At 45.8% G+C, this 23,490-nt stretch overlaps 3 protein-coding genes across 4 annotated transcripts; 2 read left to right on the top strand and 1 right to left on the bottom strand.

Moving 5' to 3' along the window:
- Window positions 1-834: 834 nt before the first annotated feature.
- Window positions 835-3,077, bottom strand: LOC106493398 (mas-related G-protein coupled receptor member H-like). 2 transcript variants are annotated; one of them, XM_013953440.2, is made up of 2 exons: window positions 2,772-3,077; window positions 835-2,433 (listed from the first exon to the last, which is right to left on the bottom strand). In XM_013953440.2, exon 2 carries the CDS (start codon window positions 2,389-2,391, stop codon window positions 1,438-1,440), a length of 954 nt encoding a protein of 317 aa, XP_013808894.2. In that variant the 5' UTR covers window positions 2,392-2,433; window positions 2,772-3,077; the 3' UTR covers window positions 835-1,437. The 2 variants fall into 2 exon arrangements, with proteins under 2 accessions (XP_013808894.2, XP_013808896.2); XM_013953442.2 differs by having other exon boundaries at window positions 2,811-3,077.
- Window positions 3,078-15,944: 12,867 nt separating this feature from the next.
- LOC106493394 (mas-related G-protein coupled receptor member H-like) lies at window positions 15,945-17,718 on the top strand. Its single transcript, XM_067295353.1, has 2 exons — window positions 15,945-16,151; window positions 16,555-17,718. Exons 1-2 carry the CDS (start codon window positions 16,013-16,015, stop codon window positions 17,559-17,561), a joined length of 1,146 nt encoding a protein of 381 aa, XP_067151454.1. The 5' UTR covers window positions 15,945-16,012; the 3' UTR covers window positions 17,562-17,718.
- Window positions 17,719-19,858: 2,140 nt separating this feature from the next.
- LOC106493401 (proto-oncogene Mas-like) lies at window positions 19,859-21,476 on the top strand. Its single transcript, XM_013953444.2, has 2 exons — window positions 19,859-19,883; window positions 20,441-21,476. The coding sequence occupies exon 2, from the start codon at window positions 20,481-20,483 to the stop codon at window positions 21,474-21,476; it is 996 nt and encodes a 331-aa protein (XP_013808898.2). The 5' UTR covers window positions 19,859-19,883; window positions 20,441-20,480.
- Window positions 21,477-23,490: the final 2,014 nt, after the last annotated feature.

Raw genomic sequence — 23,490 nt, 5'->3', positions numbered from 1 at the left:
TTTTAGAAAACTCTCCTGGGCATCTATGGCTCTCCCTATAACAGGAGACTTTTCTACCAGTTTAGAGCTTGACAACAACCTAGGAGCACGAGTCTTATCAGATGGAGGCTGTAGTGACAATAAAACATTGCACCATGTTCCTAGAGGGTCCTGGCGAGGCCCGTGACCATGGACTCATCCTTCCTTTGCTGCTGCAAAGACCTGGCCAGGAAAGCTGCTCTTCTCTTGAGAAGAACGCTTCTCCCTCAGCGAGGACTGAAAGGGGCCTGACACATTTTATACACAGCTTGTGAGGGCTCATAACTTTATGTCATGTACCGCGGTTCCCTCAGGAAATGCGGTGATTTTCATAGCTGACTTTACAGGCAGGTTCAAGGGTAACCAGAGTACTTCTTGTTTTGAAAGGGTAGCTAGCAGACTTCTGGCTCTCTTCCACTTGCCATTCCCCCCCCCGCAGTTAGAGGAGAAAAAGAAATACTCCAGCCTGCCAGGATCAAGGAAGAATTTCAGAAGAAGGGCCATTACCCTTGGACTCGTCTAGCAAAATTAAAAAAAAAGAAAAATTGGGTGAAATATTTCCTGTGAAACCAGTAAAACAGTCTGGAGCCATTGTCTAACTCCTTAGCCCCTCTCCTGCCTCCCCAAATTCAGCGTGAAGCAGGGCAGTCACATCTGAAGGAAGTTAGCAATATTTTTGCTATGGACAATGAAAGCAATGTATATATTTCTCCTTCCTTCCACCAGGACCCTGAACCTCAAAGCATAACCCAGAACAAGCTCCAGATATCTGGCAAGTGCTTGGACACAAATCGAAGGCAGTTCAGGGGTGTGCAATGCTGTTTATTGATATCAAGCAGCAGTGAGATACAGGAAAGGAGTATCCATGCGATGGGAGGGCTGAGGGGCATCAGCAGAGTGTTGTTGGGGGGGTGATGACCCCTCCAACCTCCCCAGTCAGCACTTCTAGAAATAGGAGGGGAGCAGAATTTGGGACAACCTGTGTGGGGTTGGAGGTGAGACAGGAGAGAAGAGCTTAGGACATTGACTATGGTTTACCCCCGAGTCTGAATATGGGTCAGCGTTTCCCAAATGCGATGCCCACCCCAGTCAGCAGAAGCTGTGCTACTTGACGGTGTGTGAGATGGGAACATGGTCCTCTGCGGCATGTTTCTGTTAGGGGGGAAATAGTACATTTGGAATTGGTGTGGGCTGATGGGGGTGCAGAAAAGCTGTGCACCAACACACTTTCTCCCCGTAGAGCTTGTTTCCCCGTATTGACCTTCTACATAGCTCAGCCCAGGTTTCCTCCAGGGAATAGAATTACACTGTGGGTGGGTGACTTTAGGAAAATTAATACAGACAAATTTATTTAATCCTGTTACCTAAGAAAACCCTCATCCTTTGTCCAGAGGCATGAAGCAGAACAGTGGAAAGACTTTAACAGGCTGGGGCTAGTGTGTCCATTGTAGTATCCTCACTGCATGCTGTGTTATCTCCCAACTCCTCAAAGACCCTCTGGAAGGCGACCTTCAAAGAGACCAAGGAGCAATGCCTCCTGCAGCTCCCCACCAGGAAGTAGATAAACGGGTTGATGCTGCTGTTGATACAGGCTAGCAAGAAAAAAATCTGGGACTGGCCAACAACATAGTTAAACTGCTGTAGGAAGTTCCAGATGCTGAGGGGAATGGCAAAGATGAGAAAGAAGAGGACTGTGAGGAAGATAACGATGTAGAGCTTCTTGGGTTGATGATGCTGGGAGCCACATAGGATCTTAATGAAGAGGATCACATTGGAAATGACCATGGCTGGGGCAAAGATGAGGAAATTGAGGACATACATGGAGATGAGAGCCAGCTGGCAATGCTCATGTTGGCGAAACAGGCAGAGAAAAGTCACTGCAGCAACTACAGAGATGGAAAGAGTCCAGAGCAGGGCACACCTGATGCGTGACAAGCGCTTGGTGCAGCGGCAGTGGTGGCTGTTGGTACACAGGATGGACGCACACCTCTCAACGCTAATGGCTGTCAGGAGATATAAGCCCATGTTGTAGGCACAGAAAGACAGCAGCCAAAGTGGCCTCAGGTAGATCAGGAACTCTGAAGGGGAGCAGGAGATGTTCTCCAGGATATTTAACAGGGCTGAGGTGAGCATGGAGAGGAGGAAGGTGAAGTCTGCAAAGGCCAGGTTGAGGATGTAGACGGTGATGGGATTCCTGCGGATGCAGAAGCCAAGGACCCAGAGGACAGCCCCATTCCCCACCAGCCCGCATGAGCAGATGAGCAGCGTGGCACCATCCAGGGCCATATCAGAGATATCTATCGCACATTTGTAATCTTCATCGTCCGCTATTGTGGGCTGTGCAGGCGGCAGGTACGTGTGGTCCAGCTCCATTCCCAGGAAGGCTGGGCTGGGTGGCGTGATCTGGGCTCTCGGCTGTGATCAGAGAAAATTGAGTTAGTGACTCCAAGATGCTGGGGGCTGAGCTGTGCAGCCTCTCGCCTCCTCCCCGTGCTGGAAAAGCAGGACCCCTGGCGGGCAACCAAGACATGTCCAGGGGACAGAAGCTATAGGTATCGTGGGGATGGGAGAGACGTATATGATGGGATGGACCGATTCTCGGAGCAGGGTGAAGAAGAGCAAGGCAGGGTGAAAGAACATAAGGAAAGAGCACTGCAAGTTGCCAGGAGTGCGTGGGAGGGATTTAATTATTGGCAGTGGAAGCTAGAGGAAAGAAAAGTGAGATAGGGATGAAGAAAAACATGGCACTTAACCGTTAGCTTTGGTGAATCAGCAGAGAAGGGCTTTCTTACTAGCTGGGCTTGGGCAGATCAGCGTTAGCGTCTCCGCATCTCACGCTCCCTTCGAATCCATGTCCCGATTCCAATCTTCCAGGAGAGGTAAGTGAGGAAGAATGTGCTCCCCAGGGTGCCAGGAGATCCCCAATATTATTATTCTTGATCTTCTCCTTGTCTTGTCCCCGGTAAGCCCTCTCCACAGTGTGCACACCAGCTTTCCAGAATCGCAGTGTGGGTCGTAAGGGAGAAGAGAATGGTTTTATAACTATGGGCTACGTCAGAGCTCTGCTTCCTTGTTTCTACTTATATTGTTTTTTTTGCCACAAAGGAAGTGGTTGTTGCCAGAGCTGCTGCAAGCAGAATTTTGTGAAGGGCTCCTAGTGCACTTCTGATTAAAAACACTCTACTAGCTGCAATGACTATCTTGCTAATTGTTTGCTTGTATCATCTTCCCATTTCTCCCCTACTTGACAGGTTTCTGTGATGCTTCATTCCTCTTTCTGTCCTTTGCAGGACTTCCCAGCCCCATAGCATCTGATATCTCAGAGTGAATATTACGCGCCCCTTGAAGAACCCTCCAGCACAAAAACTTCTGTAATGAGCTATCAGAGGAGTGGCTGTGTGCTTCTCAGAAGCAACTCCCCTTCTGAGAAGAGTGTGTGGGGGTTGTCATTAAAATCTCCTATAGCTACAAGGGAACACATGTTCAAAGCAGAGTCGAGGATTAGCATTTGTTGTTAGTCTAACTGATGTTTTAACAGTATAATCAAAGTACAACAAACAATTACTTTCAGTCTCAGGTTACAATTATACTAACGCTTATATTCCAGATTAATTATTGATAATTCCCCTTAATAATATAATTACAATTATTACACACCAGCTTTCTAGCATCCACCCCTTTCTCTGGTGTTACATTCACCCTTCCAACGTGCTGTTAGGATGAACTGTAAGCATTCCCCGTTCTTCACCAGGAGTATGATGTTGTTGGTGGGAGTTTCCTCCTTCTCATTCCTGGGTATGCTAACAGTTATTTTTGCTCAATTCCACCCTTCTGGTAGTCCACATACCATGCGCAGTTGGTACTGAGTTCAGCAAAGATGCTGCAAACCCTCCTATGGATGAGGACTGAGCAATGGGTCTTCTTGGAGGCATTCACCCTCCCCTAACTGGCCTCGCCTCACGATAACCTGGACAGGTCTGTGGGTGGCCTGCAGCTTTTCACTTCACTGTATAGCCACTATTCCGTTTGCCAAGGCCTTAATTTTATAGCCAGTCTGATTTGCCCCAGTAACATCATCATTATGATGACAAAAATGACAACTGTGGCATGTAAATCTAGGTTCAAAGTGCATGTAGCTGTAGAAAGACCTTCCTAGGAAGGATTCCCAATCATGAGTAGTGCCTTGCCTCTTCTATTACCTTAGCAGCTTGTGATATCTTTGTTACTGTGATGTACTGTTAATTTCTGTCCTGGTAGCCAGACTACCTGTTTAATTGCTGCAGTAGCCTTAGGGTATTCTAAAACATCTTGTAAATGCGTAAAACTTACCCCTAAAGGCACCAGATTTATCTCGTCAAATAATTCCGGTTTCAACGATTTCTGTAAAATCAGAGTAACTTCTAAGGATTTTGTATCATTAAAATCACTTTCTTCAATGTAGGTTATATTACAAAATCACATATTATCAGTCACTTTCTGTATTAAAATGAAGGTTAACCATGGTGTGTGCACATACAGTGTATGCACAGAGTTGGATCCCACATACAAAGTTATAGGCTGATTAGAAAGAGGATGAATGATGTTTAAGTCCAATTTATTAAGTCAGAATCACCTGGTGGCTGCAGGTGAAGGTCTTTGGAGATATATCTTGCAGGCTGATTTGCGCTTTGGTGACATCCTTTGAGCAAATTATTCAGAAAGTTCCATCTAGTTCGATAACTCAGCAATCTTGATGCTTGGTGCAAGCCTCAGAGGGACTGAGGTTACTACAGGAAATATGGAGGTTAGGTACCCTGAGGGAGTGTGTGGACTTGAGCATGTATGGCCCTGCTGTTTGCAATACCTTTTTTTCTAATACTATTGCTGCACGTTTCTAAAATTATCTGAATAGCTCCTATATAACAAAGGAACTTTTAAATCTTATGCACACATGTAATATTTTGATTATCAGTGTATCTTCACAATTCAAGAACCTCTGGTTTTGATCATGTGCTATTTCCTACCTATCAATTTATATACAATCCTTTAAAAATATTCCTTATAGCACACTTTCCAAACAGCGCAGTCTTTCTAATTGCAGTGTTGTAAACCTGCACTTAAAAGCAAGATATCTTTTAACATTCAATTTACTATGGTAAGCATTTCTACACCTTAGCTTCTTGTTGCACTCCAAATATCACATTTTATAAATATACAAATTTACATGCATATATGTATACACACACACACACACACACACACACACACACACATATTGTATTACATATTCAGACATTGACTTCACACGTTAATAATCTATTAAACATGATGACTATTAATTATAGGAGGTATACCCATCCTCACTGAGAGAAGCAAGTTTTCTTCTGTTTGGAGATGGAAACATCTTTAAATTGACTTAGTTGCTGGACTGATAAACACTGAAAAGGTCAAACATTCCTTGATTATGATCAAGCGCAAAGATACACTTTGTTTTCCCTACTTCTGTCCCAGTCACCAGACCACCTCCTCATGGGGCCCGCACGGGCAGATGAGCAGCGTGGCACCATCCAGGGCCATATCAGAGATATCTATCGCACATTTGTAATCTTCATCGTCCGCTAGCGTGGGCTGTGCAGGTGGCAGGTACGTGTGGTTCAGCTCCATTCCCAGGAAGGCTGGGCTGGGTGTTATGTGATCTGGGCTCTCGGCTGTGATCAGAGAAAATTGAGTTAGTGACTCCAAGATGCTGGGGGCTGAGCTGTGCAGCCTCTCGCCTGCTTCCCGTGCTGGAAAAGCGGGACCCCCGGCGGGCTACCAAGACATGTCCAGGGTCCTGGGTGATGGGGGAAGCAGTGAGGGCTGAGGACACAGAGGCAAAAGGACGGGTGGGGAGGTGACCCTTCAGAGTGATGGTTTGGGAGGTGGTGGGAGAAGAATGGGAAAGCCTGACAGAGCTTTCCCTTCTCTGTCTGGGCACTTGCTCCCAAGCTGGGTATGTCCATCCTTATCCTTATGGGGGAACTTCCCATCCCTCCAGCTGGTTGGCCGCAACAGGATCTGTAAGAGCTACCCCAGTCCTGGCTGTGTGCAGATGGGGCCTCTAGTCACATGCTGGGAGTGGGATGGTCTATTTGGGGATGTGACAGGCCTGAGGCTCTGGGAGGGGTCAGGGGAGCCAAGATAGCACTAGCATGTCGTCTTTGTGACTTAGTGTGAGAAAGGATGGGCAGGGAGTGAAGGATGCAGAGCAGAAGCAGGAAGGGGATAGATGCTGGGGGAAAGCAGTGTCCCGGGGCCATTCATTGAGGGCTCCATGAGAGTGTTGCTCTTCCCATATCTCCTAGAAATGGAGCTGGGAGACCGTGGAGAAAAGCTCCTCATGACTTAGCAGCCAAAACTTTTCTCCCCACCCTTTGACTATTGAAATGAAATGTCCATTTATGGATCCAGATTAAATTCAGACCCTTGTTTCCTTCTGTAGTCAAGGCACAAAATGAAGCACCGACTGACAGCTCTTCTGAGCAGCAAGACACTCTCCTTCCCTGAGAAGGAACTATTCTCTTTGCATTGAATGCGGAGGGGATCTGCACTCCAAATTTGTATTCCTTTCCAACTTGAGCCTAAATTTAGATGGGACGAGTTCTTGCCATTAGGCCTACAAGCCATAGATCAACTGAATCATAGAAATGTTGGTGGGAACGACAGGCCTATCTCATCAGCTGTGGTTTTGGATATTCCACATTCATGAAATTTAAACACATTAAATGCAAAGCTGGGGACGTATAGCTGTGGTTGGTCTTTCCAGGATCCTTTTGTCATTGCTCCACACTATCAGGAGCGTCTCAGATCCAGAATATTTCTTGCTTCAGCTCAATTCACAGCAGCAATATAACATTCCTTAATAACAAGCCATGACAAGACAGACAGAGCTACGCCTGCAGTGCCATGCTAGCCCAAGGCTCAGTTTTGCCCGCTGATCCTACCTGCTCAGACACATGGCCTACAAATCAGCTCTTGCCATGATTCTGGTCTTGCATAACAAACTGGAAGGCCAAGTCAGGCAGGGGAGGATGGAAGGACAGACAAGAGCCCTTTTAGAGTCCCCTCCCCGGGCTGTTACCATATTTTATTGTTTTTTTTACTTCTCCCTTCCACAGTCCAAAGTGTTGTTATGTCCCAAACTGCCTTCCCCCTTTTTTTCTCCTGCTCTTTGCCTATATCGTTCGGATATTTCTCATGCATGCTCTGTTGGAGATGGCTAATGTGCCAGCGTGGACTGGTGGAAAATGGGATCACTGTGTGGTTTCACAGATGCCATGTTAGAAGGAATTCCTTCACCACTGGGACCCTGAATGTGGCTGTTGCCATCTCTGGCTTCCTCCCCTTCCATGCTGATTTCCTCATCATTTTTCTGGTGTGTTCTTAAGACAGTAACACTTCCGGCATTGAGAGGTCATTTGAGCTGCTCTTTGTGGTCACATAGCATGGGTCTGTAGCTCCCTTGGCAATGAGAGGTGCTTGTCTGTCTCCTGTCCTTCTTGTAGCTGATGCCACTGGCCATGCCTTGCTCCGGGCTCTCTCCTGCTCTTTCGTAGGACTAGTGCATTTCCCATGTGCTTCTGACATGCTGAAAGGCTGACGACTGGCCTTAATCCCCATGTATGTTCTCAGTTTCCTCATTTTTGCTCCACTCATGGTCCTTTCCAGCATCATCTTGTTCTCTGAGGTCTGACATTGTTCTGAGTGCTGTTGGCTGGGAAGATTTTCATGTAAGTACTTTTCCCTCTTCTTCACTGTTCCAGTCACTGCTCAGAACTTTCTCTAGCCTGTGACCTACTTTGGTTTAACCCACCGATGTATTTGTCCTGCCAGCTCTGTCAAAAGCAACATCAACCCCTTTATTTACATCTTAGTCAGAAGCTACAAGGAATGGATCTTCATCGGCATGTCTGGTCACCTCCTAACCATCTCTGAGGTGGTGACAGATTCATCATGTTTCTGCGTATTTGTGGCCTAGCACTACAGGTGTCTTAGTGTTATTTCTGCATGAAGGCATCATGGGTGAGAGGACAGTGGGAGGCCACCTGCCCTGTCCCTGTACCCCATGGACCCTGTAGCCACCCTGTGAGGTAATTCAGGAGGAACTGTGGCACGAAGTAAACGCAAGATGGCACTCCGGTTTCCTGCTCTCCATGGATACTGCAAGGGTAGATCGTGGGACTTCAGACCCTTGTCCCTTTCCTTCATTGGCCTGTACCCTTGCTGACATTTCATCCTCGACTTAGTGAGGTATGGTGGGCTCTGTGGTTCCTCACGTGTCTCAGTTCATGTACAGTTATCACGCTCCTTCCTATTCCCAGACTTTCTCCTTCTCCATAGCTCCTGTTCAGCTCCAAATGAAAATCTCCATATCTTACCCTTGATTATCCCAGTGGCCTCCTTGTAAAACTAGTCATACGGTCCATTCTCTGCATTTGGCAGCCTCTATTCTTCTAAGCTAATTTGTCAGCCACATCCTAGCTTCCTGAAGACAAGCAAAACCACAATGGTCACCACAACCACCCTAATTAGACTTTGGCGGGGGTCTGGCTTCCAATTTGCAGAGTCAGTAGTGAAAAAACATCTTTAGTGCATCATTCTTGGATGTGGAACTTAAGGTGGGGATGGACCAGGGACCCAGGACCAGTCTGGGAGCAGGCATACGTGTATGTGCGTCTGTAATACTCTGTATCAGCAAAGCCACGAGAATTTGTGAATGAAGCCTTCCAGTCATTCTTCAGATATCTTAACCATCCAGAAATGAAATACTCCGGCTGTCTTACAAAATCGTTACATGCATATACATCTGATTTCTTAGAAGTTACGTGTCTGTTCCTGAGAGACTATTGTGTGCCGACTTCAAGGGTTTTTTTATTATTTGAAGGCTAAATATAGCATTCTGAATCATCTTGACTTGTACTGGAATGTTTCGCAATAATGATCTGCTGGAGTGGGAAGGAGGCAGGCTATTCCCTAGCCACCAATTGCCTGGGCAGGCTGGCTGAAATGGATGTGACCTGTAGCCTCAACCCCAGTTTCAACTCAGAAATGATTACATACATCTCCCTTCAGCCACTCAGCTGGGATATATAGATAAATATATATCAACTAACAGAAAGACTGGGAATTCCCTGCTGCATATGGGAAGGACAGCTGAAAACATCACTGTCTTTTCAAATTAGTACACTGAGTTCATAAAGAAATGGTCATTTTTTTTCTAAGATTTAGTAAATCTTACTAGACATTAGTTGGGGATGTGGCATGAACTTGTTTTCTGCCTTTCTGTTTTTGTTAATTTTCTTAGTTTATTTGATGAAATGCACATGAAGGGGAAACCTGGTTAATTTGAATCTTTGGTGTTTTGAGATTCTCCACAGAGCATTTTTTTTTACAGTAAAGGATGGGATTTCTCTAGCTCGACTTAAAAAAACCTTAAATGCTCCTTAAGTTTTCCAGGGAGGCTCTCTCTAGAGTCAGTGGAGAGAGGATTCATAGAAGGTGGTTTATTCTGTGGGGAATCTAACACAGACAGGAACCTATAGAATTGCCTATTTTTCTTCAGTATTTGAGAGGGAACCACCAGCTAAGACAAACCTAAGGGATGTAGTGAGGTCTCAACAGCCAGTGCTCCTTGTCCTGTGTGTCACCCAGTGACCCTGGCCAGGTCCTGGACTACACACATTTTGGTGCTGGGGAATGCATGGGGTGAGGGTGGAAGTGGATGAAATTAGCTATTTTCCCTTTCCATGAGGCTGTGCGTTGAGTGTTGTTGTATTAAATGTCTAGCATTTCAGACAGGCCAGTGTTAGCATCACGCCTGTCTTGTGCGTGTTTTCTTCAAATATTGAAGCCTGGGGTGTGACCAGGTCTTCTCAAGATGACCTGCACAGTGAGCTGCCCTCACGTTTTGCTCTTCTCCCTTGCATGACAGCATTTTCTCTCTTACTGCATCTGTTGGGCCCATTTACTGTTTTGAAATTTCCATGCTGGCTTTTGGCCACTGGCAGAGGACACTGTGGTTTCTTCTTCTAGCAGCTGTGCCAGCTTCATCTCTTAGCCTCTCAGCCCAGCTCTGTTAACCTTCCCTTATGTTGTTGTCCACTGCTCTCTTACTCTTGCTTCTTGTGGGCTTTCCCAGTATTTTACTGGTTTTAGCATTCCAGAATTTTTCCTTGCGGTACTGACATATCCACAGTGGAAGACCAAGGAGGGGGCTCCTCTGCTCTCTCTTTATCCATCCAAAAGTTTAGGTTTCTTCTGTAGTCAGAGGAGAGATGCAGGCCCTCCAGGAGGCACAGGTGCACCTCCAAGCATTTTCCTAACAAAAAGATGCAGAAATTTGTTGGCGTAGAGAAGAATCAACCAGTCTGGAGTGAACTATATGCCATGAGAACTCCCATCACTGGTTCACAAGTCACAAAAAGATGCTTTTTATTGCATGTCCTATTCTGTGGAGTTTGGCCTTTTCAGCTGTTCTCCTTTAGTCTGAGGAGAGCAGAAGCAGTAAGGAGCGTTCTTGTGGCACTGTGTATTGCAAAGAAACCCTGAGGCTGCCAGCTAGCCCACCCACTGAAGGGAAAAGCCATGCCTCTGCTGATAGCATCTGGATGGGGTTATGGGGGTGTGATCTGAACAAGAAAACACTAATTATTCCTTGTGGATATTGTCCTGAAGACCCTCCCATGGGTAGCCACAGTCCTGGGTATCTGTGAGACATTGAGAAATTGTCTGTTCCAGTCTGGTTCCTCTGAACCCTCATTTCCCCCCCATGGCGTGTGAGGAGAGAAGGAAAGGACCCCTTTCTATTCTCTCCTCTCATAAGTGATACAGGGCTTGCTCTCCCTCCTGCTCACTCCCTCATTCCCCAGTTCTTCTCCCTGATTGTTCCCCCTACCCAGGATAGACCGGGCCTCTTTGCTTCTCTTTCTCCATCCTTCCCTCTCCTCCCTTTCTATTGAGGTTGGTCCTCACACACCTCTTTCTCCTTAGGTCTCCTTAGGTCGCTGCTCTTGGTTTCCCTTGTGGAAGCCAAGGGCAGCAGACTGCCTGCCTGTCCAGACATCACAGCTGGGAGCATCAGGAGCGAAGTTCGTGTTTGGAGTACAGCAAAGAAAAGAACATATTCCCTGCAAAGCAAATAGATCAGGTGATCAAAATAGTGCTCAGAGAAGCAGGCAAAACCATTGGAAAACACTAGGATTTGCTCAGCCCCTTAGTTATAGCACAGTTCACCGCTCCCCAGCTGCTTCAACGGAGTCGCTGCACAGTGCTAGGGGTTTCTCAGGGCAGAGGTTTACATTAACTTGCTCCGGTTGCACCTGCACGATTCTTACCCTGGGGAAACCCCAAATAAAAGCAAAAATGTATTTGGACAAGTTTCAGTGAGAAAAATGCCTGGGAAGTTAGAGATGTTGAGATGCTGCTGTGCAGTTTATGGATACAGACTCTGGGATGGGTCTTACTGAATTAGAGAGAAGCATAGCTCTTCTGCCTGCAAAAATTTGAGTTACTGGAAAGACAACAACAGCAGCTGAAATTCATGCGGCAATTCTCTTTAATTGCAGAAGCTGGGAAGTACCAATCTGTAGATCAGTGCTGATTCACACTCACTGGGAGAATTAAAAGATGAATTAAAAAACTATAGTGTGATGTTTTCCCTCTGGCCCATGGAAATCTGATTTACCAGAAGCTTTTGGAGCTACGGGGAGATAGAGCTGCAATGCAGCTGCATTACTTTTAACACAGCCTGTGAGTCATGCAGGAGGACATTTCTGGCTGATAGTAACATTGCTTTAGAATTAAAAAAGCTACTTTGGATTGATCTTTGTAGGGACTGAAGGGTAAACCTTGCAGTAGTGGTGGTTTGGAGCTAGCAATGCATATTCCCATTTAATTTGTTGTCTTTAACCACTGAGACCCTATAACAGGGTGACAATTCCCAGACAGCCCAGGGACATTTCTCTGGAGGCGTGGAATGTCTTACTGGGACATCCTTTGTTTTTCAGCCACTGCCAGAGCAGATGCTGGGAACGTACAAAGGGGGAATTTGGAGTTAGTGAGCCCAAAGGACTTGTAATTGAAAGAACATTTGAGGCAAGTACAGCTAGAGATTTGGAAATGGTAATGGTTACAAGCTTTGACAGCTTGGTTATTCAATTAGACATTTGGAAGCTCAATAGTAAGACGCTTAACTTTTTCTTAGGCTATTTAAACAATCCTGGGTGAAAGGATTGCCCTTTGTTATAAATTATATACTTTTGTTACAACTCTGTTAGAATTGTTTCTAAGTTTGTTATAATTTCGTATAATTTTATGAGTTCTCTTTGATTTCTAGGTAGGTCATAATAAGATGTTTCTGCTGTTAAATAAATCGAATGAGATGAAGACTGCGGTGTGTATGTTTTTGCTGAAATCCTTCCCAGTGGTTCAGTGTGAGTTTCAGTCAGAGGAATTTCAATTAATTAAATTCAGTTCATACATATGTTGCTGTGGTTTGGAATTTTGTCCAGCTGGCTCTGGATATTGCAGAGATGGTAAAAGACTGATTCCAACACGTTTTTTTTCTTTTGTGGATTTGCTATCAGCCTCTCAGTTGTGTGGTTAGAGAAAAAACTAACAGAGTGATCAGGAAAAGGCATGTTGGAAGAAATGAGGAAAGTTATCACGATGTTATATAGAAACAAACAGGCTAGAAAGTAAATCCATGGCATCTTACAGGGATAAGCTGATTAAATCATTTGTGCACTGGTCTTGGGAAAGAAAGGATGACTCATAGAAGAGATGCTTGTGGGGTGATAGCCTATGTTGTTCAGTAAAACCCAAAATAAGATAAATAAATAGCTGTGACAATGACCAGACAAAACACAAATGTTTATAACTAACTAGTGGATTTGCCATAGAGATTATTTCTAGAGCATCACATGACTTAGGAGTGAGGAAAACTTTCTTCAAAAGGTTTTCTTGATGTTGTCGTTTTCTCGCCATTTTTCCAGTAAATGGAAGAAACTCAAGTTAAACATTTAAATTGATGCCAAAAGATGCCTTTAGGGACAACAGCACACTGGGAAATTATTACACTTCACCCCCAGTGTGGCTGTTGCCACTTGAAGAGGAGTTTTACTGTCTCCGAGTCCCTACACCCCCAGCTCAGCAGTACGCTCACTGCTTTCTGTGATTTTCCAGGGAAGCTGGCTGAGAGGGATGCTTCCACAGAAAAAGTGACTTCTTTGTTGCTATGCATTTCCTATCAGTCAGGAAAAAAAAACTCCTTTTTTTTTTTTTTTTTTGCACACACCTTCCATTGTGACTTTATTACAAAGGAACAAAATGAAAAGATTCTCATTTAGTAGAGACTGATAAAGACGCAAGCCCAATTAAACGTATATCCACTACCAGTTTTACGAAGAATCAAAGATTTTGATCCTGAAGTGGCTGCCACCAGGTGAAGTTCAGAGATGGGTGCTAATTCAAATAGTCATTGTTGTTTACTCTAGCTATTTTTGGGTGTCTAGAACTCACACGTAAGGAATTACATTCAGGGATTATGCCCCTCCAGCCTAACACACATAACACGCACATGACCTTGTGTGTGACTGTCCAGCAGGATGGATCTGACAGCCTTCATCAAGTAACAATTTTAAACATTATTTAGAAATAATTTAGGAACTTAGCCAAATAATTACAATAAATGGAGATGCATGTGGGTAGGGCTATAGTAATGAACGGATCCAAACTTTTCTTTTGTTCCTTTCCCAAGGGTCTGGGCATTCAGTAATTCAGTAATTCAGAGGAAGAAGAATCCCATACAGCCAGCTGCACAGAATTTTTTAGAGGAAGGCTTAAGGGCTGTGAAACAGGAAGAATGAAATGGCGCAAACGGAAAGTTTTCCCAGGCACATGCAAGGTCAATGCTAAAATTTTGGTGAGATGAACAAAGGGGGAAATAGGCTGGGAAATCAGCATGCACCGTACCTGGTGGAGGCACTTTTCCAAGGAGCTGGAGTTAGGAGCCCAGCACGGCTCTGCCACTGATGTTCAATGCTGTGGCCTTTTCCCTTGCCCAGCCCAAGTCTGGATATATCACAAGCGGGAAATGACCGGCCTGAAAGAGAAAAGCTGTGTCAACTGGGCAAAGTGGCACGTTCTGGGAAACTGCTGCCCAGCACAGCCTCCTTACACCCCAAGGTTATGCTTTTCCAGTGCCACCGTGCTAAGAAAGAGGGGTCAGGAGGAATTATCCCCACACCAATCTCCGCAAAATCCCAAGCCTGTTAGACTTGGCCTTGCTCTCACTGCCCTGCTTATGAGTTCTTCTACTCCCTCCTTAATCCCCTTTTTATTTTATTTTCTCTCACATCCTCCCTCTAAAAATAAAATGAAGTGGCATAGTGTGGCCCCTTTCCTGGCGATGCTGTAAGCTTGTGACCCAGGGGGAGAGCTAAAATAACTCTCAAAACCAGCCTGTGGCTGGAACAACTTGCAAATTTTGGAATCGCTGGTAGGATGAAAACTGGAGTCTAACAAACCAGATTATGGTATTGAAAGTCTCCTTTGTTCTAGTTTCGTTATTGTTTAAGCAAAAGTTATTTTTTAAAGAATTCAGAGGGGTCCAGGTATCACGTCAAATCATGACAATGGTAACTAATGTCATGAATACTTTACCTCCCATTTTGTTAAAGTCACAGAAAAGCTGCATTTGAAGCAGACAACATCACATCAGCATTCAGTACAACTCTGCTTCCCATGCTTTCCTACTGCCTGTGGAGAAACAGGGACATGCCAACACAAAAATGCTTATAGCAGGTATGGAAGATTGTAGCCCGGGGCGTTTTGATGTGATGTTCTCCCAGTGTGACTGGCATTGCTGATACAGAGACATCAAGATTTACTGCCGGGCCACTCCATCCTGGCTCCCTTGAATGCTTAGGAAAAGCCCCCTTCCTTGCCACGGATGTGGCTGTTCTTCCTTTCTCTTCTCCAAGCTCTAGCCAATGGTTCCTCCCTTTTCCTTCCTCCTGGGCTGCATTTGCCTCCCCTTGGATTTCTACAGTGATTTCTTCTATATTTCTCCTGACCTATTTGTTTAAATACATTGCAGAGTAGAAAGCATGAAACAGGGCAGATCTCCTTGGTACTGAATTAGCTATTTAAAGTAGGGCAAAGAGCTGGCACCGTTGACAAGAGGAGGCTTCTGCCCCACAGAAACCAGGCTTTTAAAGTCATGAGCAATAATCCCCTTTGATGACTCACGCTGTGTCTCTGCAACCTCAAAGCATGGATGAGATGTATGGAAGCAGCTAGCTACCTGCTGTGGCAGCCACCTTGTCTGGAGATCAGAGAAGGAGACCTTACAAGGCTGTGTTGTACTTTGAAGGGTGGATCGCTGGGTGTGGCACATTATATATTCCTCCTCCCCACCCTTCACAAAATATTGGATTGTTAAGCCTGACTATTCAGTTCTTGCAAGTGGGGGAGTGACAGTCAGCGAGCAGCGGGTTGTGATTAATTTAATTTCCCTGGGGTTCTCAGTGGGATATGAGGTCCACTAGGTTTTTGCATAACAGTGATGAGTAGATATGCACACAGACAGGAACCAAAACACATCTCAGGGACATTGCAGTTGGGCACAGAAGAAAACAAGCGAACAAGAAGATGAAAATTTCATGCTAAACATAATGGCCAGTTTGCAAACAACGCACGAAACAGGAAGTGTTTGAAGCAATGAGCAGGTTCGTTTGCAATGTCTGTCTTGTGAGGGTGATTCTTTGGCAAGCTGCTTCCGCTGCTCTCAGAAGTGATGACCAAGCCCTGACGTGTCCGGATATCCAGATGCTGCCACCCACTCCTGTGAGAAACACAGGGGCTGTGGTCCCTGGTCCCATTTAGGTTAGAGCTGAGGAAGGGACAAGGTGTCAGACCCAGTGCAAGGACCGTTGGAGGAACCTTACCATGCAGTTACCTTGTTCCTGGTGGCCAGATGACATCTGGGAGGGTTTTTGCATGGCAGTCTTTTAAAAGTTCATGTGCAAGTCTGACAGAGACAACTGGAGTTTGCAGATCTGGGCCATCAAGATTGTGCAAGGAATCTGCCCTCGCTTGGATCCCCCACGTACCTGGTGAGAGGGAGGCGAGGGCTTGCATTCTTTCCTGCCATTAAAGCACTTGGCTCTTCCCTTTCTCTGTCTTTCCCTTCTCCTCAAATACCTCCTCAACCCTTTTCAGTCCTTAAGGGGCAAACGGCTCCTGCATGCCTTGTTTCCCCTTCCATACTCCTCTTTCAGCTCTTTGTCTTATTTATTCTTAGACCCAAGCTTTTCCCTCCTATCTCTATTTCCCTTGATCTCTTTTCTTTTTGTTTTTGCACCCACCCTAGACGTGGCTTCTCTACTCAGTTTGTACTTATGTTCTTTGGGTTGCAGATGTTGTAGCCCATGAAGCTGGGGAAAGACTGAATGACCAGAGGAGCACAGTACTGGGACAGTGTCACTAATTTTCCCTTCATCTCCTCCCTTTTCCCAGGTGAGTACAAGAGGGCAAGGAAGATAGACCGACATTCCAGCAACATGGTGCTTGATTTGACTACAGTGTCCCCATCTCCTGTGGAGAGCAACCTGGTCTGTGGGGATGGACACAACAGGACTGGAGGCTTTGCAGACCACATCCCTGAAATTGTCATTGATAGCATTACATTGCTTATCTGCCTGTGTGGGCTGTTTGGGAATGGGGCCATCCTCTGGCTCCTTGGTTTCTGCATCAAGAGGAACCCTTTCACCGTCTACTTCCTGAACCTGGCTGTTGCAGATGCCTTTTTTCTCCTCTGTACATCTGTTTTCCTCATAATATATCATGTCCCCATGCTCAGCTGTTTTCAGCCAGAGCTTGTGCATGTGCTCCTGCCATTTCACTCCATGGTTCTGCTCACGTACAGCGCTAGCCTGTATCTCCTCACAGCCATCAGCGTGGAGAGGTGTCTGGGTGTCCTCTGGCCCTTTTGGTGCAGATGTCACCGCCCAAAGCTCTTGTCAGCAGTCGTGTGTGGCCTGCTCTGGGCCCTTGCCTGCGTGCTGTCTGGGCTTGTGTACTTTGTGTGTGATTTGGATCACTGCAAATCCTGCTGGGTGGTTCTTGCAACCTTGTGCTTTCTCAATTTTTTCCTTTTCACTCCCTTTATGGTTCTTTCCAATGTGATCCTGCTCATCAAGCTTAGGCGTAGCTCACGGCAACATCACTCGGGCAGGCTGTACACAGTCGTCTTCCTTGCTGTTTTCTTCTTCCTTCTCTTTGCCATCCCACTCAGTGCCCAGATCTTCCTCAACTTCTTTGTCTATGTTAAGTTTGTCTGGGAGAGCTGCCTGTTGCTGGCATCCATCAACAGCAGCAGCAATCCAGTTATTTATGTCCTAGTTGGGAGCTACAGAAAGTCCAGGTTCAGTGGATCTGTCAAAGTTGCTCTTGAGAAGGTCTTTGAAGATAAGGCAGATCCCCAAATGGTGGGAGAAACCCTTGCAGAGGGAATTGCTGCTTAAACCCCTACAGCATCCACGCAGCTAGGCTGCAGACTGGCATTTGGAGAGGGGCAGCCCAGTCACCACATCCCTTACCAGCATCCATGGGAGCTGAGCCCTCCCCCTGGCTGGATGAACAGGAATGGTGGTAGATAGCAGACTATGTCTCATGGGACACAGCTGGATTCGATGAGATTTCAAAAGGAGCAGGACTGGTTCCAACCTCAAAATTCTTTTAAAATTATTTTAATAAAATTGTCTTCTATGTAATTTAAAGTTGGTTGCAATTTCTACCCTCACTGACCCCATGGGGTGTCCTTGCTTGTTCTCAAAATTACAACTGTCAGAAATTTATGAGAGTGTCCTTACACTGCCCACTAGTTTGTACTGCTGAAATTATGTGGGTTGGAAAGTTATGTGTCATTTGTTTTCCTGTTTCCCGGTGTTAACAGGAATGAACAGCCTTTCATGACCACAATCCTGGGTCCAGGTCTGTAACATGTCTCCTTCCCTGAGCAGAGTTGTCCCAACTGTTCCTGCCCTTCTACTGTATTCTGGGACCTTGGGCTGATATTAAAGTCATGAGCATACATTATCATAATCCTCAAAAGCCCCTGGACCAGAGGAGACGATAGAGAGGGACAGAAATGACATTTTCATCTCCCTCCGGTTTGGTGTCCTCCTGCACCACAGTCTTACAGAGGAAATCCAGCCCAGCCTGGCTGATGTTGCTGACAGCATTAGTCAGCAATCAGATCTTTACCTTCCAAGGGGGGTTTTGAACTGGGGAGCAAAGACAAGCAAAGAGACAAGTGCTTCCTGTGATTAGTACTGTGGCAGGTTGGACAGAGGTATGGACATCTAGGATGCTGTTGGCCATTTGAAAGTGTTATGCTGTGTACCTGGTGAAGAACCCCAGGGAGCAAATAAATAACTGAGGTCTGTAAGCCTTCTGTTGGAAACCAAAATTTTTTGTGACCATGCTCAAGATGTTGCCCGTGAAAGCAGAAGCTAGGAAACTGTGAATAATTCTGCTCCTTCACAGACTGCATGGGTAGATAGGGGAGTGAGTATTATGTTGCACAGCTTTATGCCGGTGTACCTTGAAGCTTTTCTTATCATGACCTCCTGTTTGCAATTGAAAGGATCTGCTTGGGGAAGGGGTGTGAGATTCTGCAGTTAAGGAGACAAAAACACCATCATCCAGGGAGGAAGGATGCTGGCTCAGCCCAGGAGTCTCCAAACACACCATTTCCCACCAGTAACATCCTTTGCTCCCAAGCACAACAGGATTAGTTTGTGTTTCACTTTCACTGCAGCCTGTCTAGGTAGGGCTCCTCTCATCTAACTTCAGCCCTCTAAAAAATCACATGGCCCCGTCTTAGGAAACCATTGTAGGTTTCCTCTACTGCCAAGGGAAAAGAGAGGTATCATTGAAAATCAATCCGTTCCACCAGTTGACACAACTTTTCCTAAGATGGCATGATTCACAGCTTGCAGGTGTTGTTTTTTCATTGCTGACTATAAAGGGAGCGTAGAAGACAACTCAGATGAGACCCTCTAACTTTTAGATGTCTAAAGCCAGGTGAGCTTCATTAATTCACCTCCCTTGAGGAAATGAAAGTTTTTCCTGAAATTCTAGGTAATCTCTCTACTGTCTGCCTCTGCTCTGGTCCATACACAGATCTTGGCTCTCTGATGCACATAGTATCACACTGGTGGAAACTATGTATTTGAAGATCAAGGCATCACTGTGATTGGGGGGGGGTATACAAGTGACAAACCTAGAACTGAATCAGAAATATAAATTTTACAGGGGTGACAGGCTTGTAGTTCAGAGTCCTAAAGACATGCTCTCTGGAAAGATAGGAGAAAAAACAGCTATGGGGAAGATATGAAAAATTTGGGTTTGGGATTGCTTTAAAATGAAATGAAAGAGGAACATGACACAGAGGCTATCTGCTTTTCCCATAGGTCTAGCTTCTGAGAGTCTCTTTTGTTAGTCATTTCCTGTACGAGATCAAGAACAGATTTTATAATGAAACCCTGATACTTTCACATGCTATGAAATAGTTCTCTGTTTGCAAGAATTGCTGACAACCTAATCTGCTTGGCTAACACTGAGAAAAGCTGTTTGTGAAAGGACCTGAGAGAGATCTTCTGCTGGATGCTGCATGAGCTCACCGAGGCAAGCTTCTCTTCTCTGTGCCCATTTTACAAGTGATAATTCCAAAAATCACCATGTGAAGATCCTGTCATGGGGATGGTGGCTGATCAGCACAAGGCGATGAGATTCTGAAGCAAATCTGCTCCACCAAAGTTCCCCAGGATGTGAGAGGAAAGGTCAGACTTTTCTGGGTGGTGTTTTTTGAGCCTAATCTGTGCCCTCCTGTAATTGGTTCTGAACCTGTTGGCCAATTTGCAGCAAATCTGATAGAGGAAGAGTGACCTCTAGGAAATTAGGACCTATGAATGTTGTGGAAAAAGGTGGGAGGGGAATACTGAAATGAGTGTCTCACAGAGGGGAATCCAGCAGTTTAATAATATTAATTGTAATATTAGACACCTAAGAATCCATATGGGATCTACTTCCCAAACCACTCGCTCTTTTACATCTCTAAGGACAGTCCCTTATTATTATTGCTCTCCTCCAGACCTTTCCTGTCAAAAGCCAGGAAGATAGTATCTCCCTAGCCTTATCTTCACCTCTGTGTGCACTCTTGTACCAAACATGTCATACCTATCTCCCCCAGGTCATGTCTTCTCCATCCCTCGCTGCTCTTTGTGCTCCTCCATGTGGCTTTTCCATGAAGTTGGGGCATGGCTGCAGCAATCTGAAAAGCCTAGTGTGGGGGACAGCACGGTCATTAACATGTTTCTGTATCTTCTTGTCCCTCCAGCTGTGCGAGGGGGAGAAGATGGTGCAATGCAGGTTTCAAAATGAACACAGTGTTCCCTGCTGTGGGAAGAGCTAGCCCTGCCTGCTGGAGTCAATACAGTGGGATGGCATATAACAGGACTTGGCACGAGGGGCTGCTGATGGAGACTGGCTCATATAAGGATGATGACTACAACCGGACTAACTGCGAAGTCACTCATTTGAATGAAGTCCCTGTCACGCTGATCATCTGCCTGTGTGGGCTGGTGGGGAATGGGACTGTCCTCTGGCTCCTCGGCTCCCACATCCGCAGGAACCCCTTCGCTGTCTACATCCTGAGCCTGGCTGCTGCCAACTTCGCCTTCCTTCTCTTCGTGGCTGTCGCCCTTGTGATATTTTATGGCCCGGAGAGCTTTTGTTGCAGACTGGGCTCCCGGGATGTGACAACTCTATTGAACTTCACGATCCTCTTTGCTTTCACCACCAGTCTCTACCTCCTGACAGCCTTCAGTGCCGCGATGTCTTTTTCCATTCTTGTCCCAGCCCACTGGCACTGCCACCGCCCCCAGCATTTGCCAGCCTTTGTGTGTGCCCTGCTCTGGGCCCTCTCCTTCCTGCTGACTGTAACGCTGCATTTCTCACCTACGGTGCTCATAGTCTTCATCCTGAGCTACATCTTATCTGTGCTTCTCTTGATTCTTTCTGGTTTAATCCTATTTGCCCAGGTCTGCTTTTGTTCACGGCAATATTCTCCAGGTAAACTCCATATTATCATTCTGCTCCTTGTCTTCTTCTTCCCCTTCTTCACTGCTGACTTTGGTTACTGGATCTTGCTGAGACTGTTTGATTTTTCTGTTTTTGTCTTTGATACCTCCTTCTCTTTTGCCTGTGTGAACAGCAGTATCAACCCTGTTATTTACTTCCTGGTTGGGAGCTGTACAAAGAGGAAGTTCACAGCCTCTGTTAGAGTTGCTTTCCAGAGGGCTTTTGAAGATGTAGCAGGGCCCCAAAATAGAGGTGAAACTCCTAGAGAAAACACGGTGGAGACAACTGTTTAAATCTCTACAGCATCACCCTGAGAGGAGATACTCTAGGGATGGAGGTGTCCCGTGAGACAGGGCACAACGAGGAAGATGACTTTGGTACAGGTCTGGATGCAACTCTGTGGAGTTAGCTGCAACACAACAAAACTTGCTGAGCAGCATGGAGACTCCTGCCTTGAAGAACACTGGAGAGGGTGGCAAAATAGCCGCTGAAACCTTTGCTTTGAATCTGTCTAACCCAACAGGTCTGAGTTTTCCCTCTTTCAAAAGTGACCTTGCTCTAGCCTGTGCTCTGTTGAAACAGAGCCACGGAGGCTTATGGCTCCTTCTGGTGTGTTTTGGTGAGTTTGTTTAACTGGTGGATGAGAGATTTTTGGCACAACAGTGCAGAATAATTCCTGGGCAAAGCTTTGTGTGTGCATCTCCAGTGGGTGCAGACATGTGCGAAGAATATGTGTAGACCTCACATTCAGCTTTGTTAACAGGCAAGCAGGCATGTGTTTGCAATCGTCCCTGCAAAGCTTTCCCCAAAGTGCATTGCTTCTGGTAACAACACTGTAAATTGAATTTCATCCGCCCATTACGTGGGCTGTCTGTATGAAAGATTTTTGACTGGAACTGCCTGCCCCTTGCCGTCCCTCCCACTTTTCTCTGGGCTGTCCGGATGGTTAGCCTGAGCAAATGCTATTTCGCAACTGTGACCTGAGGTCTGTATCCAGTTCTGGTGTGTCTCTTCCTCATTCAAAAAAACCCAAGAGGAGTATGGTTAAAACAAAACAAACCCGAAAGCACAGCTCTGCCCCCAAACTCTATAAAGACTGGATTTTCAAGGTGAAAGAGGGTATGGGAAGAAGGAAGGAAAATAATGGACTTTTTACGGAGAAGACCTATCTGATGCCATGAGCAATGAATTCCTGTAGCCTAACACAGGCACTCACCAGGTATAAATGGGGAAATGTGCTTTCTGTGCTCCTCAGTCTCTAGCTGAGTTCCTCCCCGCTCCGTGTGTTAGCCCTAGCTATTACAGTGCTGGGTGGTATGCTGGCTCTGATTTGCCCGTGAACTAACCATTACTTTTGAGCTGAATTTCCTTCTTGGTGTGACTTCCCACCAGGCTGCACTAACTTGAACATGAACACAAGGGAAAGGTTGGGAAAATGCAGCTGGCAAGAAGGGATAGGGGCAGAAAATCTGTCAGCTGGGCAGACTGAAGTCAGCTTGAAATGATTAACTAGGGACCCCAGAAACCAGTGACACTGTGGCCTTTGGGACTTCAGGTGGTGATGGAAGTTTATCAGCCCTTTGGTTTTTCCCCCAGCCCAGCCCAGAGCAGCGTGTCACCACACAAGCTAAAATGAAAATCAATCACTTGGCTCTGTACAGATATAGAGCCATGTTAACTAAACACATAAAACTCCCTAATAAAAACAAGAAGCTCAGAAAACAGGAAAACTCCTTGCCTATTGAGGAGATGACATCTGTGTTCTGGAAGGAGATGGATTCGGGCATTTTTGGCACAGGATTCAGTAAAGAAATTCACAGATGGTGTGGTGGGATTCATCTCACTTCATTTAGCTGTCCAAAAGTCCAGCATTTTCCACACAGCTGTGTAGACTTCCTTGACACAGAGGAAGATGGGCACCTTCAGTGACTGACTTGTCTCTGATACTTTGGAGTCCCATTTAGGACAGCATGAATTGCCCTCCAGAGGTACCAATCTCTCTCTCTCTCTCTCTCTCTCTCTCTCTTTCAGCTGTAGAGGTTGTCTGAATAATCAGCTTAGATCAGAGACCTAACTGTGGGTGGCTAAAGACAGATATCGCCTGGTTTTCCTTACCTGCCTTATGGGTCTAGGTGCACAGGTATCTCTAAATTCATCTCCACCATTACCACGTCTCTCCATCAACTCCTGCAGAGGCACCTTTTCTCCCTGTCATCCCTAGTCACAAGCTATTGTTGGGATGTGATAACTCAGAAAATTGTCAATAAAAATATGTAAGCCATTATAGGTTTTGTCAGCCTTGATGCT

This window comes from Apteryx mantelli, chromosome 4 (genome assembly GCF_036417845.1).
Source record: "Apteryx mantelli isolate bAptMan1 chromosome 4, bAptMan1.hap1, whole genome shotgun sequence".
Classification (NCBI taxonomy): Eukaryota; Metazoa; Chordata; class Aves; order Apterygiformes; family Apterygidae; genus Apteryx; species Apteryx mantelli.
Note: the sequence above shows the minus strand (reverse complement) of the source record. Positions and strands in the feature narration are given on the sequence as shown.